The sequence below is a fragment of the Chelonus insularis genome, unplaced genomic scaffold (assembly GCF_013357705.1).
Source record: "Chelonus insularis isolate UGA/USDA-ARS -01 unplaced genomic scaffold, ASM1335770v1 contig_21_pilon, whole genome shotgun sequence".
Taxonomy (NCBI): Eukaryota; Metazoa; Arthropoda; class Insecta; order Hymenoptera; family Braconidae; genus Chelonus; species Chelonus insularis.
Window position 1 is genome coordinate 75,517 of NW_023276434.1, and position 17,898 is coordinate 93,414.

At 32.9% G+C, this 17,898-nt stretch overlaps 3 protein-coding genes across 6 annotated transcripts in view; 1 reads left to right on the top strand and 2 right to left on the bottom strand.

The window, feature by feature from the left end:
- LOC118064500 (chymotrypsin-2-like) overlaps positions 1–16,957 on the top strand; it is a 57,270-nt gene extending 40,313 nt beyond the window's left edge. For all 3 annotated transcript variants that reach the window (XM_035079144.1, XM_035079145.1, XM_035079143.1), the window contains 5 exons: positions 15,381–15,511; positions 15,822–15,910; positions 15,984–16,300; positions 16,383–16,628; positions 16,691–16,957. In XM_035079144.1, the coding sequence (XP_034935035.1) occupies positions 15,381–15,511; positions 15,822–15,910; positions 15,984–16,300; positions 16,383–16,628; positions 16,691–16,834 (927 nt within the window). In that variant the 3' untranslated portion in view covers positions 16,835–16,957. The remainder of the gene's footprint in view (positions 1–15,380; positions 15,512–15,821; positions 15,911–15,983; positions 16,301–16,382; positions 16,629–16,690) is intronic.
- Positions 7,361–9,429, bottom strand: LOC118064499 (uncharacterized). 2 transcript variants are annotated; one of them, XM_035079142.1, is made up of 2 exons: positions 9,101–9,429; positions 7,361–9,010 (listed from the first exon to the last, which is right to left on the bottom strand). In XM_035079142.1, exons 1-2 carry the CDS (start codon positions 9,354–9,356, stop codon positions 7,410–7,412), a joined length of 1,857 nt encoding a protein of 618 aa, XP_034935033.1. In that variant the 5' UTR covers positions 9,357–9,429; the 3' UTR covers positions 7,361–7,409. The 2 variants fall into 2 exon arrangements, with proteins under 2 accessions (XP_034935033.1, XP_034935032.1); XM_035079141.1 differs by having other exon boundaries at positions 7,361–8,416; positions 8,492–9,429.
- On the bottom strand, positions 9,654–10,426 carry LOC118064501 (uncharacterized). The gene has a single exon (XM_035079146.1). The coding sequence runs from the start codon at positions 10,424–10,426 to the stop codon at positions 9,668–9,670; it is 759 nt and encodes a 252-aa protein (XP_034935037.1). The 3' UTR covers positions 9,654–9,667.
- Positions 16,958–17,898: the final 941 nt, after the last annotated feature.

The following is a 17,898-nucleotide window of genomic DNA, read 5'->3' on the forward strand; positions in this document are numbered from 1 at the left end:
AGTTCAAACAGAAGATAAGAGTGAAGGTTATGGATTTGGACGGAAAATTATTTTGCTACGAAGATGGGCAATACAATCAAGAGTTCCTCACATTCATTTGAATAGTCTTCTTAGTATTCTAAAATCAAGATTACTACCAATGTTACTATTGTCATCGAAAACATTTTTAGAAACTACTCAAACTCAATATTAAATTATTCCAATGGAAGACAGCTTTAAAAACAGTTATTTTGGAGAATATGTATATTTTGGTATAAAAACAGGTCTATGTTTATGTGTGAATATCAATGCACATCAAAAAAGCATAATTAACCTACAATTCTATTGTGATGGTCTGTCATTATCGAAGTCAAGTTTTCGATACATTTGGCCGATTACCTGTAAAATACACTTACATTTAGTGAAATATCAACCTTTCGTAATTTCATTATTTTCTGGGAGAAGTAAACCAAGATACGTTTATGAATATCTACATGAATTCATTGTTGAAGTTAATGATTTATTATCAAATAGTATGATGATAAAAGAGAATAAATATAATATTTTAGTAATGTGTTTCATTTGTGACACACCAGCTCGGGCATTTATAAAGTGTACTAAAAGTCATAAAAGTATTAACGCGTGTGAGCGATGTATTATCAACGGTGTAACTACAGATAATACGATGACTTTTTTAACTATCAACGATAATGTTAGATCAGATGAGACGTTTCGAAATTTTACAGATCCTGATCATCATACTACAGCTTCACCAATGTTGCTAATTAATCCATCGATAAACATGATATCATCCTTTGTTCTGGATTTCATGCATTTAGGATTTCTTGGTGGAATAGCAAGATTAATCGAGTATTGGTGCTTTAGGAAATTTAATCGGAAGTCCAGCCAGAACAATGAAAAAGAAAGATCTCGCAGATTGGAATCTTTAACACCACAAATGACCGCAGATTTTGGAAGAAGATTGAGAAGTTAAGATGATGTTTCAAAGTGGAAAGCTACTGAGCTTAAATTTTTTTTATTATACGTTGGGCCAATTGTTTTAAAAGAAATTTGTGACGAAACAATTTATGTACATTTTTTATTATTTCACGTGGCTTTAAGACTTCTACGATCCCTAACAACTGCTTCAATGTCTACAGATATTTCAAACAAGCGTTTAAGAATTTTTGTACTATTTACAAGAAATCTATATGGAGCTTCGTTTTTGACATTGAATATTCATAATTCAATCCACTTGTTAGTGATGTTCTCAATATGAATTGCAGTTTCAGTAAAATTGCTGCTTTTCCGTTTGAAAATTTGTTAGGAAAATTAAAAAGGTTTCTTCGTTCACCAACGCATACCTTAGCTAAGTTGTCTCGGAGATTATATGAACAATCTTTAATTAAATCTCCACCAGCTTTAATAAATAGCATAAATATTTTAAAGAAAAATCAAGATAAAATTCATAAATTGGAATTTAAAGTACATTCACTAGAATTGAAAAAACCAAATAATGTTGTTGTTTTAAAAAATGATAAAGTATTTTAAATTTCAAAAATTTACCATTGTAATAATTGAATTAAAATTGAAGGTAAATATTGAAAAATTAAAGATTCATTGCATAACATCCCAATAGAGTCTGTTGTTTTAAGAATGTGGAAACTTGAACAATATCCAGAGTCATTCACTGTAGTTAAATCAATTTCTGAAGTTAAAAATGAGATTATGCAATTCTCTTTACGACTTTAGTGAGAACTGAAAAGCAAAAATTTGGAATTTCTTTATTATACAAATATTAGAATAAAAACAGGAGCATTAGTGTCATTGAAAATGACTAAGTAAATATTTTGTAGATAATACTCACTATGAAACTTTAAATAATGCAGTAAACAAAAAAAATTATTTGTGTAAACTTTGAATGTCTTAAAATTTTAAAAAATTGACCAATCAATTTTGACGCTATTTGAGGCCATGTTGGGCTGAAGTCTACGTTTGTTTCCAAACGTATGTCCGATATGAGATCATTATGTTTGTCTCTATATGCGGAACAGTGCAGCAGGAAGTAGTCCACTGTGTCGTCATCTCCCTAAATGTGCATGAAATATGCCATGTCCTGTATATATTGATGTCATAAGGTTGTTCAGGCGTATCCAATTATTATCAAGTCAATCTGTTATGTTTGGGAAGAATTGGTATGTTTTGCGACCCGTTTCGGACGTATCCTATTCTGCCTGCCATATTTTGAGTGTTTGTAACCTGAGGTTCATCATCGGCGTCGACGATTCTTCTGACGTATTGTCATTTAGAGAAATTTTGACATTGTTGTACGTAACTGCTTCGCCGGTACGAAGTGTATATCACGTATTGAGATCACCGATCGCTAGGCGGATAGGCGGGACGCCTACCGCCACGCAGAGGCCGTCCCTCGGGGTGGATGCACGAGCGTGCGCAACAACTCTCAAGACACCCCGCTGCGCCGCCGCAAGCGCCAGCCAATTTTTAGACAAGTGTGGTAATTGAGTCTTCAACGCAGTCTCATTTTACGGAATAAATTTTCCGCTTGCGTCCGTCGTTTGTGAATATGAGTAGATATGTTAAGCTCTTTGCAGAACCAGACCCTCACGTACCTAACTACCTCTGGGTACTTAATTTTGTTACCCTCTATAATGATCTTCAGCGGTTTACATTCGTGCCTGTCTTTCTTTCTTCTGAGGTGTGGTTTATATTCTCGGTAGTTGAGATTGTTTTTATCCCTGTAATTTCTCTTGCCCCTAAGTTCTATTTCTCGCTTTATGGCGATTGCCTCTGTTTTGGTTTTTGATAACCCGAGCTTGGTATTCTTGCACCAAGTGAGTATTGTGTCAACGACTGCCTGTTCTTTGGCTTCAAGGGTTTCTCTAGAATTACCATCTATAATGACAATTAAATCGTTCGCGTACGCTGCATAGCGTTTCCCATATTCGAATTGATCAAGTGTTTTTAATAGATCATCGAGCATAGTTTCCAGCACAGATCCCTGAGGGCATCCACGCGTGGCCACTTTTGTAACTGAGCCAGTTCCTCATGATAAGCTAACTGTACGATCTGTAAAGTAATTTTGAATTACTTTGAGATATTTTTAGGACAGTTTCGTGACTTTAGTCCCTCGAGGACTAAGGGCCACTATACATTATCAAACGCGCTTGAAATATCGAAGTGCAATGCAACTACGTTACGTTCCGTGGACTCTTGTACCGCTCTTCGCACCGCCAGTAACGCATCTACCGTTGATCGCCCTTCCATAGATCCATATTGGTGGTCTGAAATGTTTCCTTGTTTGAAGACGCTAGTTGAAAGACGAATTTTTATAAGTCTTTCAAAGATTTTGCCTAGTACTGATAAAAGACATATAGGGCAGTATGATTTAGGGTCCGCTACATCCTTGTCGGGACTCTTTAGGAGCATACGAATTGTTCCCTCCTTCCAAGCCCGAGGAGAGACACATTGAGACAAGCATTCGTTGAATAGTGCCAGAAATCTTTCTGGGAGGTATGCGATTGCACGTTTAACAACCTTCACTTCCAGCAGGTCTAGTCCTGGAGCTTTTCCGTTCTTGAGCATTTGGACGACTTATTTGAGTTCTTCTTTGTTGAATGGTTTTGCATCATCTGTGTTAGGTAAGTTGAGAGCGTTTATCTTTATCTTGCTCTGTTCATCTGTATCCACTTCTGGATGGTCATTGACCACGTGTACTGCCAGCAGTCGCTCCGCTGTTTTTTGAAAGTTTAGGGTTCTATTAACCTCTTCAGTACGAAGTGCATTCATAACTTTTCCAGCTCTTTGTTGTCGCCTTTTTTATCGCTTGGGAGTACCTTCTTACCTGCTGGCGGTATCGAAGTCTCGCTGTCGTGATTTGGTGGGTATCTGCACCAAGCTTTTTAATGCGCTGGTATCTATGGCGCAATCTATATACACTACGCTTTAATCGGGACAAGTGGGTGTTCCACTAGGGATTCGCTTCCCTCGGGGCTTTCCGACGCGGCATGGATTTTTCGCAAAGATCTCTTGACCCATTTCCGAGAGTGTAAGTGAATCCATCAATGTTCATCGGAGAGTCCAGCAAAAAGTGTGCTCTCTAGCTCGGACATCAACTTACCAAAGGCTTCTCAATCAGCTGCTTTGACATTAAACCGTCGAGTTGCCTCTGTGTAAGTTTCACCCTGCACTCCACTTGGACCAAGCTGTATTCCGATGGCCATATGGTCTGATCCCTGAACCTACTCTTTTTCGACTGACTATTTGCTAAGGGACTGTGACAGTCCCTGAGTAGCTACGGTCACGTCTATGTATGATTTTTCGCTTGGGGAGCTGTATGTGCGAGTTTTAATTTACCATAAATCCAATTAATTCATGAGTTTACAGGGAATAACCGAATTATTTATTTAATTATTTTATTTTCGAATTTCCTACCGAACGCTTTAATTATTTATGAATATCAATATATTTCAATTTCCGTGGGAAGCTTGATAAGAATTTTCTATATATGAACAAGTGCCCTGGTTGTTGATTTTTCTTTTATCAAGGTTTTTAAGTAAATAATTCAAAAGAAAGTATTCAATTTGAAATCTTAGTTCTCGAAATTTCTAGAGAGATTAGATAGTAAAAGAATATTCTATTATCAATTTTTTAACAACCAGCGATGTTCATTCACAGCCAGAAAAGAAAGGACAAAAGAAAACGAAAAAGAAACCGGTTTAACAGATTTCCACACGTCTAGGGCGCCAAAATGTAACAAACTCCGTGGTAGGTCACCTGTTGTACATGACCAACTAGGTGAAAACCATGAAATTAATTTATCAATATGAAAGTTATATATCAATGTTATAACCTGAATCTAAATATTTTTTTTTGTTTTTATTAATAAATACTTTAATAACAAGCGGTTGAAGCAAAGGAATAGAAGTAACAGGAACACAGAAGAAAAGGAAAGTAAGCAGGTGAAGAGAAGAAAAAAATCAATAATGAAAAAAATAGAGACGCCAGGAAAAGGATTTACGCAAAGGCAGCTCAGGTAAAAACCATGTGGGGAACATAGAGCTTTAGAGCGCATGCTAGATAGGCACAGGTGAATCCTGCGTGGGGGGGGGGCACTAGACGTTGCAAGGAGAACATTGTATTATCGTTGGTTGGAGTGTCTAGTGGTGGAACCAGGAAGTTCAATTGTTGTTCCTGCACATTTTTTGGATGTCTCGACGAGTATGCAAGCCCCGGTGGACCAGAGGGCTGGGTTATCTAGAAGAAGAGGAGCTTCAGTAAGCCTGAATATCTTCATACTTTCTTCTATCTCTTTCCTTTTGCTATATTCCCTAGTGCGTGTGAGTGCGAGAGAGAGAGAATGAGTATAGCCTGGTACTAGTACATGCGTTGCGGACCATCTGTCCTTTTTCCTCTTGGAGGAATTTACTTTGTTTTGAAAAATAAAAGGCGTCGAGAACGTTCTCGCGAATGATCGTCTAATCTTCATTAATTGCAGAGCGATTCATTATTATTATCGTTGACATTGAAATTTATTTTGAATATCAAAGTTTCTTTTGCGATTAAGGCAAATAAGTAAATAAGTAAATAAATTAAGGTAAATTCAGTTGAATATCATTATTGTTGAGTAATTATTTTTGATTTAATTGAATTGTTCTTTTTTGAGTTTGTATAAATTAATGCGTTTCTTTAATTGATTACCAAAATCTCACTGGTTTTACACTTTATAAAAATACAGTTTTTTTTTTAATTAATAAACTGCTCATGATTAAGATTAATTACTGAGTAACATTTTTTTTTGTGTAATTTCTAATTAGATTTAATCAGATCGAAAACATTAGATAGTATTAAATTCCAAAATTGGCTAAATTAAATAGATTCGGCTTGCTCAGAACAGATCTTATTAAATATAACTAAAACTAGTTCCAGCGGAAAATGTCTATTAATTAAACTAAAAATTATTTTAAATTTAGATATTATAATTAAATAATGTAGTTGTAATGCCGAAAAAAACTTTTGAGGTAAAGTAATGAAACTTATTAAGTAGACTCGATCCTGCACCCTTGTAATCGTAGACTTGCATGGTCACTACTATGCTAACCTAAGAAATTTGAGATACTATTTTTTAATCACTTATTTGTATAACTACGGCTATTTATTCTTATTACATTCCTTACAACAATAATCAACTTTTATTAGATCTGATTTTTTTTATCAATGAAAATGATGTGCTTTTCTTCAGATTTGATTATGTTAACTAAAATATTAAATCTAATTGAATAGAATAATTCTATTGACTTAACTAGATTTAATAGTACATAATCTGATTAGATATGATGAAATTTACATGTGACACAAAAAGAAACTAAAACTAAAAACTTCACAGTTGCAGTAATTGTGAACGAAAAAAAAATATATGGGAGCATAAGATATTTTCTGCAAACAAATAATCAATTGAGATTTGTTTCAAATGTATTTAAAGATGAATCGGAAACATTTCTCTCCATCAATGTACTAAAATCAGAGTGCAAGACATAATTCCCATTAAACAAACCAATTCTTTTATGATACTTAGGGTTGATGACATAAAATGTATACGCCATATTACTCGGGTTAAAAATTACATTTGTCTGCAACCAAACTCAATTGAGATGAAAGTGTAAAAAAGTTAGATAAATATTCAAAAATTATTCTTGTCATTTTTTAGAATTTTTTAACATTACAAAACTTTTGATGCATCAAATTTTATCGACCGGAATTTATAAAAAATTAATTCCAACCTGATTCGATTTGATTTAGTATAAAGATGAAACATTAAATCAGATCGGATCAAACTTTTTTTTCAGTCGTTAAATATTATATTTGATGGGATCTAATTGAGTATAAAAATAAAACATTAGATCAAAACAGATTTATAGTTTGCCTAAAACTAGTGCGCAAAGATTCATATGCTTCAATATATCTATATATTTCCGCTCGAGGTGCCTTAATAGGATATACTTTTATTTGATCTATTTATTTGCTTGAAACTAGTGCGCCAAGATTCCTGTACCTTCATGTATTTATATTTTTCTCCTTGAGGGGCCTTAATTATTGTGCTTTGAGTTCCTAAGGATTCCAAATGAGAAGTTAGATGTCTAAGCAGGCTACATTGTATCCCGATAAATTGCTATTATTATAATTCTTTTTTATTTCAGAAATATATTTTTATTAGTAATTAAAAATCACTCTCTAAACGTAAATAAAATAAAATTACTAAAAAAATGAAGCAATGGATGATTGCTACTTTGAGGTAATTGTCACTAATTCAGATTTAGCAAGCAGTTTATGTATTAATCAAAATAAATTTTTATTGTGGGCGAAATAAGACTGTATAAAAGTTGAGTTTAACTTCCGTCGAAATCACACATTTATTATTCAACTTTAAATTTTTTATTTTTTTTGCCTTTCTTTTCCTTCTTCTTATCTTCAGCAGGTTTAAAAGCATTTATAATTTCCTGTTGTTTCACCTGTGTTTCAATATGAACAACGTTGGGTTTCCTTCTATATCGATTTACCGCAGCAGGTGGAAGAAATTCTATTTCCATATCAGAAACAGTAGAACTCGTTGCAACAGAGCTGTTATTTTTTTTTGTATTAATTTTTAATTGAAACGGTTTTATAGGTTCATCAAGTTGCGGAATATCAGTATCTTTCTTTTTAATTGGATACATGGTTACATAATAAACTCCTTCTCTTCTTTGAATATGAAGAGTAGCGGGAGGTTCGTGTTCTTCCTTCTCTTCTAATTTTTTTGAGTGACCTTTTTTCAATAATATAGCACTTTTACTTTTTAATTTTTTCCCTCGCATATCGGTTGATGATATTAATGACATTTTACTTTTCTTCTCTATCAGCCCATCTTTAACATCTTTTATTATCTCACGTATTTGACGAGAGATAGCACCAGGCTTCCACCCAACTCGTGGTTTCATTCTTCCAGTCACTTCATATCTCGTCCAAAACCATCCCATGTTCGGTGGGACTCTTTCCAGCCGATCATTACAATTTTTATGACCGTAAATAAATTTTGGATATTTTTCACCTCTTAAATAAACATAACGAATTTTTCTAGGTTTATTTTTTGACCTAAAATCACTTGGAGAACTGGAAATCATTTGTCTTTTCCTCCGCCTTAATTTAAGTTGTTTCTTTTTTCTGTTATCGTTGGATTTCTTCTCTTTGCTTGTATTTAATTCAGTTTCAGTGTTAACTGTAGTTAATGATCTTTCACGATCAGTTTTTTTACGTCTTGCTCTACACATTGACTCTTTACAAGGGCCAGTTTCATCCTCCCCACTCCATTCACCTGTTTTGTAGTTATCCTTTCTATATGCTCCAGGTATAATTGCTTCTTGAACAATTCCATCTCGACCTGGTACTGCTATTGTAAATGGTGTAGCATTAATCCACGGTGACGTTGAAATTGATTTAATCGCTGGATAGCAAGGCTTACCACATTGTGGATTTACGATTGATGATTGCGTAGAAAACCGTCTTGACATTTCTACGAGCTTTTCTTGTTCTTCAAAAGCTCTACAGTGAGGACTTTTAGATGAATCAATCACATGTAATCCAGGTGGATCCAGAGCTTTATCAGAAGAATCAAAAAATTCTTGAGCTTCCTCAAGTTTTCGAGTAAGACATTTGGCGGGAATGCATTTTTTTTCTGTACAAATTTCTTTATAACTCTCTAAAGATTTTAAAGCTTCTTCATTCTTGAGACAAGTACAATCAGAAAATGGAGAACATTGGTAATTGTTTGATTTTGAAACTTGAATTGGATGGCAAAATTTTGATGACAAAAAATGAGTTCTCAGCTCATGATAATCATTAATATCATCATTAGAAGTATCTTTAAATCTTTCACCTCGTTGTCGTGCATCCTCAACATTCTTGAAACATTCAGTTATTCTCCAGTTGTTACATTTGCAATTTTCTTCTTCAACACCTCCACCACCTCTCATTCTCTCGTCTAGACAGTACATACGATTGTAAACCTTATTACTTGGCTGATTTTCTACACAATAGGTCGATATAATACGTAGTACCTTGTCATAGTTACCATTGTCTTGGTTCTTAGTAATACGGGAATGCATCGTTCTTGAACAGCATGATTTCTTACAGCCACCAGGACAAACAAGGAAGTTTTTGTTAGATTTGTGATTATCAATATCTTGTGTATTAGTAGATTGTTCCGTTATTGCAGATTTGCACCCGCATGTGGGTTCATTTGGATAAGTACGATAAATGAGACTTCTATATTTACTATTATTAAGTTTTTCAGCAGCAGTTAACCTTTCGAATTCAAAATTATTCATGCCAACTTCGGATAATTTAAATTCGTGAATTTAATATTTCGTTCAGAGAAACTATTTATTTAATTTAAATGATTCTTCACTCATAATTTATTTTTCAAAAAATACATTTTTAAAATACAAATCGAATATTAATACTTCATTTGACAATAAATTTTTATCCTTGTTGACAGATTGTAAAACTTGAATTTCGTACAAGATTAAATTGTCATGGCAACAGATTTCTACAACATCGACTGTTCAATTCAGGAACATTTCAACTTTCTAACTTGGCTTGATGAGGCGCAATGATGTGTTTTTATTTGTAGACTTCTTCACCTTTTTCTTTGAATTAACTTGTCTTTTTTCTTTTTGTTATGTTTCTTTGAAGATCTACGACGTGGATTTTCTTCTTCAGGTGACTCTGTGGGTTCTATATGAATTTCAGAAATTCCACTATCAGCTTTTTGTTTCTCTTCTGTAGTTTGACTAGGTGGTATCACACGTTGCACCAAGTACCGACCCTCTTCTCTATCATTCTTAAAGACAAATGAGTTCTCTTCCATCTGATAATGTGTAGTAACGTATTTTCCTTGACAACCGATCTTTATAACAAGATTAAGATTACCAGATGGATTTCCTCCTGGATCTAAAAGTCCAAATGTACCTTGAAGAACATAAGGTTTCGGCAAATGATCAAAATCATTCGTGGCCATCGTTATTTGATCACATACACAACCAGTAAATGGCAATGTTACTTCAGCAATAGGATATGTATCTTTCAGACAGAATATACCAATTTTAAGAGGTGTTTTTTGCATTTCTTTAACAAGATCTTGCGGTTTCTTGCTGAATAAACATGATTTACCTGTTAAATACGAAATCTTTCCTGTTTTATGTTCTGCATTAAAAATCAAATTAGTTGGGTCGAAATCCATTTGGGTAATAGTAAATATTGGTAATGAAAGAAATTTGATTTTCAACAGCAGAGGAGCACCTCCTGATTCATGAATTTTATCTTGAGTCAGTTCCAAGTCTTGAATTAGTATTTCAAAAAGGTAAAGTAATTCTTCTTGACTACCAAAACAAGTCATAATTAATAATGAATGATCTTCAGAAGAACAAATTTAGTTGATCAATTAAATTTTACTAATAGTCATTACATATCAATTTAAAATTAAATGACTAAATAACAAAAGACAAATTATTGTATATATAAAATTTCATTTAGATTATTGTGAAATGAATATAATTTGATTTTGCTTTCAACACATTTTATCTTTGAGATTGAAAGTAAATATTTATTATGAATTTAATCGGATGTTCATTTCGAGACTTTCTAATTTTTTAAATTTTTAGGCTGTTTGATGTCATGTTGGAAATCTTACGCCATATATAGTTGATGAGTCTAACATTAAAAGTATTTTCTTATATATCACCGGTATTGAGATCATCACAATGATCCATCCTTAAACATCCCTACATCCTTTCTCTTTTTGTCTTGCTCCAATACAGTCAACGTCTCACGAAAATAAGCTGAGTATGTAGATCCTATCAAACCGACATACATCGCGCGAGGGTTTTCTTCTTTCTCGCACGACAGCAGGTTACGAGAGAAGGTTCGAACTCTCACCGCATGATCCACGTTATAAGACACATCAATGAGTTGGTATACATATCACTATACCTGTAGAATACATGTTTCTCCGTTATGCTATAAAGATTCTCAGAGTAGACACCTTTTTCTCTTATATTCTCAATATTTCTGACTGTGTCTTTGGAGAACAAAATCGTGCGTTAATTCAAGAATTATAATGTCAGAGTAAGAGTCACCTTGAAGAGTAGTTTCATATGGGGACTTTAAAGTAGGAACCTAAAACTTGCCATCGGTATTTTTCTTTTTCTCTCTCTTTCTTTCTCTTCATCGTGGTCGTCTTGACAACGTGCTCAAGTATGCACTAATTGGTGCGGTCATTCGGACACAGACAGGCGAGGCCTCGAAACTCAGCGAACACAATCAAACATGAGAATACGCGCTTGGTGAACAAGCCGTGGCCACATAGACAGACGTAACGGCGAGCTAGGAAACCGAGGACACACCACACTGGAGAAGCCAGCCGAAGTTAAATTCCAGCTAAGCGACACGGCGGCTCGTTAAAATGCTTCTGGGGGTTTCGGACGCCAGACGCTCGGTTAATTGGTGATTAGCGATTAAAACGAATCGATCCTTCTTGAATGGCCTCGCCAACAGACAAAGCCACAGTAGTCACTAACGCATGATCAGATGACGATTATCTCGAAAACTTATTTATATTTTTTTACCTAGATACCATGCTCGGAAAAAAATTCATAATAATACCAATTCAATTCTTATACGTTCATAATATAATTTATTGAATGATAATAATAATGGATAGTTTGTTGTGTAACTAGGAAGAGAAGTATACTGGAATAAGTATAGTAAGACATTTGAAACGGTGGATAAAAATGTCTTCTAAGGCAAAGACAAAAATAGTCAACGCGTAGTATAAATTCTTTAATATGTCCACTATGTTGTGAATATGATTTCTTTATCTATATAGAAACAGTAGAAAAATTAAAACTTAAATGTGCAGAACAAAGTTGATATCTTGAGATAATCACAGTATCAATTGCATGCAAGGTTTGTATTGATAAATGAAACAAGTAAAACGTATACCATTGCTAATTTCTATGTAAACACATTTTATAAAATATTAATTTTAATTGATCTGATTCTTTATGTTTTTTTTTATTTCAATAAATTTTGTTTCAATTTTTAATGCAGTTTACGCTACAAAAATTTAAGTAAAATCATTTTTTAAGATTACTTTTTTAGAGGAAAAACAAAATGCATCTCAATTGTATTTTTTTTAGGATAAATATATTTTAACATTCAGAGATATTAAAACAGGCAAAAATTTTTAATAAATATTAACAACATGTAGCATTCGACTAAATATCAAACTTATTGATCACTTGATAACCTACATGTAGAATAACGATATAACAATTAATCTATACATATTTTAAAAAGATAAATAAAAAAATACCCACTGTGAATGAATATTTAATTATTTATATTCATTAAACAAAATTTGATAACGTTTTATTTGTGTGATAGGAACCATTTTATTTATTTTAAATGCATACTCGAATCAATAACTTATCATTGATAATTAGTTGATTACGTTAAACTTATAATATCATTTAACAGGTATCCAAAATTTTTTGTGTCAAGTACATGAAAACGAATTTGATTTTCGAATAAAGAATTAAGTCAATCAACTTTTTTATACTTAATTAATTTAATTAGGTTTTTATACCTTTTTTAGGATTGATCCCAACCCAAATAATTCGTTCCATTATGAAATATTTTCTCTGTCATCCAACCGATAATAGAAGAGAAACCTTTATCGTGCACCGAGCTATATCCCACGACATTATTCCTTCCACACCGTGTTGTCGTAGCACGAAATGTATACTCGTATATCGTGTTATTCAATGTTTACTGTCTGTACATCCATGAACGAGGTTCTTAAGAATCCATTCGTATAATTTTCTTCTACTAGCAGTTTGAGTAAAATTTGCCACTGCACAATAGTTTTTATTTAATGGCTTGAAAGTCAATCGGAAAGATGTTCATTCGAAGTTATTACTGTAACTAAATTGGCTTAAGTAATAGAGGTGGAACTGAGAAATACATGTAGTAATAATAAATAGAGAAAATGTTAAAATTAGTGATGGTGATTGTTGGGAAAGCAAGAATCTACTGGAAGATATTTTTGATGATCTAAAATCAGAAACAATACCAGGAAGCTGTAGATGGAAAAAATGATGAGTATCTTAGTATCAGGATGAAGAGAGAGCTTGAAGCTCGTTTACTCTTTTCAACAGTGAGGTCAGAGGGCGATAGCGGTACTGGTATGCTTTTCCATCGAAGGAAGAAGGCACTTCTTATCCTTTGAACGTTGTCTACATACCACTTTCTGATTCTTCACGACTTTCAATCCATTAGAAATAATCTCAATACACCCGAATATACAAAAAAAACTAGAAAAATCATTGATTTTGATTTAATTCCTAGAATGTCTTCATTACACATTAAAGATATGATCTTGACGGTTTTTTTCTATATGATGAAAAAGGTAATGTGATTTTTTATTTATCTAATTTAAAGGTATGTCTACCTTTATAAGAGTCCAAAAAAGTGAAGCGAAAATGATGATGAGATGGAGAAGTATGAGATACAGCAAGTACGATTCATCGAGGTTGTGTACTTATTAATGAGGCAGCTGAGGTATGGGTTCGGGTGCGTGCAAAGCCTTCATTCTCTCTCTTTCTTTTACATGTTCTTGCTTCCTCAGCAAACCACAGATTGACAAGGTACTCACAAGAAATGTGAATTGCCCAGGAGTCGGTACGAAGCCGCACCAGTAGTACGAAAAATATGGCTCTTTCTCGTGTCTTCGCTCGAATTATTTTTCAATTTTCTGAGACCGGTATGTCCGGTCGCACGATCGGCTCCAATGGTTCTTATGTTGAAGCATATCATACTTTTATATACCTTGTACCCATGCCTCCATGTACATTACCACTATCTCACCTTCATTTTATGCCATTAAAGTTTGCACTCAAAGAGGCCCTAAGAATTGTCGTGACTGAATTCAAGCTGAAAACTATAAAAGAAAAATTGACTCGTCTTGCGCACAGCATTCTCCAAGAACTAACAAAGACAGAAAGAACCAAATGAAAGACGTAAAGTTAATGAAGGTAAGTCACGATATTAAATCGAGAGCATAAATATATACGCGGCGAGAATGTGGGGTAAGCCGTAAGGCACACGACGCCAAACAGATAGATCTAGCCATCGTGCCTTGTTATTACTGTATAAACGAGCATCTGTGAGAGTAGTATGGTGTTCAGATCTAAGTAATACAACATCCCCGAAGTAGGTAACCTCTGAATGCCTTGAAATTGGGCCTAACATTATTTCGCCGACTCTCACAAAGAAGTCTGCCAGACGAATTAGTTAATCTTATCTAAATGCAATGAATCTTCATTACAAAATAGTAGTATAATTATATTGAGAACTGGGAAAATCATCAGTCAAATGGAAAGTAGAAAATTTTTAAGTCATTTACGTGCCAAGAACATAAGGTGTAATTTAACACATCATGACATGGCGCCACATTGTAACTTGTAATTTCAATCTTGCTGAGATAGCACGTTGTATTCAAAATCATAAAGGATTCGAAGGAGATACTTAAGTTCTGATCGAGTCTTGATTTTGATAGGATACTTAGATATTGCTATTAGTTATTATTTACTCATTTTTATCCTCTTCAATGAATCAATGAAAATAATTGCAAATCAATGACTATTCATTGACTGCCAGTACCGAGTATATCACTGGTTACATTATTCACTTATTTAGAGTTAATAACCAGTGAAAAGTCACTGATTCATTTCAAGGTAGTCTATTTTTTTATTTTACAGCAGTTTTTCATATTATTTCAAAACCTATACAACAGTAGAAAGGCATGCTAAGTGCGCCAGGAATGATCAATTCTTTTATATTTTTCATCAGATGTTTAGTTCTTTCATCATATTTGTACGAAAAAAGTTTTAGATTTAATATAAATGCGTAAAAAATTTTATTGATATTCTAAGAAATCTTTTATATTTACTCAGATTATCATCAATACTGATTGTGAGAAAAAATTACTGGTGTCAATGAAATATTTTACCAGTCTCAATGATTTAATTAATTTAATGAATATTTCATCCATTGAGTCTTTTATGCAACTACTTAACAGTGAATCATTTGGTATAAATTTTAATAAAAAAAACATTTTTCCAAATCATTTATAATTTTACTGAGTTGATAAAATAATTTATTTAAATTATTCAATAACATTGTGGGATTTCAATGACAAAATCAATGCATCATTAATCAATATTTGTGATAAAAAAATATTATTATTAATGTTTACAATAGTTTATTGACACTGTTTTATTTTTTTGCAGCTCCACTATAACTTTCCCCTCATACCAATCTTACAAGAGGTATTGGTATGTCAGGCTGACCACGCATTACCCATAGCTACTGGCATCGTACGTGCGTGCACAAGATTAAACCATTTCAATTGCTGCAAAAGGTGGTTATCGCTATACCATATAATAAGCTTGTGTCAATTCCCTTACCTGACATATCAAGAATCGATGTGTCATCTATTGTGCTTAACCTAATAAATTACTTCGTTTACTAAATTAATAACAATCCAATAACCATTTATCATGCATACCTTACAATTAATTATTCTTGAAATGATTTAAAAAAAATTATTTTATTGCGTAAATGTTATCAGCTGAATACATTGACAATTAATAAAAAAAAAACTTCATTAAATTAATTGAGCAGAAATTTTTTCTATATAAAATAACATACTTTATACATAATTCATGCAGTAAACATTTCAAAATCGTCCAAATGGCTTCGTCAGTGTTCCTCACTATCAACATTGTTATTCTTGGAATTCTCACTATTTTCAGTACAGGTAATTACTATTTATTGTTCCTTTTTGAAGCATAATCATAAACTTCTTCAATTTCGGTATCTATTAACAACAGCTAACGCAAAACCGCCATCTAGAATTCTTCGTGGTTCCGATGCTTTTCCGGGAGAATTCCCCTACATAGTTTCTTTGAGAAGATGGAATATACACGTCTGTGGAGGTGCTCTTATCAGTCGTCGACATGTCTTGACAGCTGCTCATTGCTTCATTGGAAGAGTTGATCCTCCTTATACCGAAGAGTTAGTTATCATTACTGGAGCATCGACAAACCGAGCCATTGGTCAAGTTCAACAAGTGAAAAAAGTCACTCCTCACAATGACTTTGAACGTGGATCTACAAGCAGATGGCGTCATGATATCGCTATTGTTACGGTAAAAAGAAAATTGAAATTTATTAAATAATTTATATTTTATTTGTATTTATTTATATCAATTTAAACTTATTGACTGACAGTTGGAAAATGAAATAGTTGAAAGCAATTTGCAAAAACCTATAGCTCTACCAACTGAAGATACTCCTGGAAATGTTTCTGCTGATTTATGTGGATGGGGAGTAACATTACAGAATGGTGAAGAATCAGAAAGTTTGAAAAAAACAAAAGTCAATATTCTTACTAACAATGAATGTAATGAGAGAGATACGAGAATTTTAGAAACCCAGATGTGTGGTTTCAATGGACGACAAACTGGATTCTGCAATGTAAGTTTACTGTCTCTTAACCTGTTTGAAACTATCTAAACAAGTTTTTTTTTTCATCCAAGGGTGATAGCGGCAGTCCTTTAGTTTATAATGACCAAGTGGTAGGAATCGTTTCATTTTCTATTTCATGTGGCTTAGGATATCCTGACACTTACACAAGAGTTTACAAATATTTGGATTTTATTGGAAATGCTACCAAAGATTAACTCACTAGGAAGAAGCTTCTTTCAAATCTAAGTCTCACATAAACTCTATAGATTATTTACAATTTATAAAAATCATAGTAAATAAATGTTGTATATTTTATATACTTTGAAAATCAACTTTATAAAATCAAATGAAAATGATATTGTTATCATAGACAAATTTTTTTGTATCATCAAATAAAATAATCAATTAATTCAAAGTCTTTTCGATTTATTCTATCAATTATTTTAACATTATACTAAAAGTGTGCAGTTTCAAGTGTTTTAAAAATCATAATAACGTTAATCAAATGAATGACATCATATTAAAAAACTTTTAGTGCATTGAAATAAAACTTGAAAATTTGAAATTCATAGCATTTTCGTTATCTTCAGGATCTAAAGACAAACATAAAACCATTTGAAAATTTGATTTATATCATTTTTCTTACTAATCACTTTCTGAACATTTCAATTAATAATTCTGAACAATCATCTTTAACATTTCAATTATTCTCACGTTCAACGTTACAAAGTAGCTATTGGATATTATACACCTCTTTACAAGTATCAAAAAGTATGGCTTGTCTCATGAGTTGATCATTTACCATATAAAATAATCATTTATCAACAACACAATTTACATTTATGTTTGAAAAACTATTATCAACTAATTAGTTAACTATTCAATCAATATATATTGCAAATGTAAAATAAAATATTTGAAAATAGTTAATAGACATTTTAGTTTGATAACAGTCATGATTGATCATGCTTGAATTTTGATTATCATCCTCAGTGAATGTTGAGACTGAATTTCTCACTAAGAATTTTTAAGTTATATACAAACCTATATAACCAGAAGTTATATAGGTTTGTAACGAAAATTGTGATCATCTATCTATTAGAAATAGCGCATCTTGTTCATTGTTTAAAGAGTAAGGAAGCAAAGAGTTGGCAGCCATGAAAAGAGAAAAATATTTGAGGAGAAAGGAAGAAGGGGATAAATAAAAAAGAAAAAAGTCGAGCGAGGGAGTGGACCATGGTGGGGTCATGACCCGTAGCCCGAAGGCATAGCGCCGGTG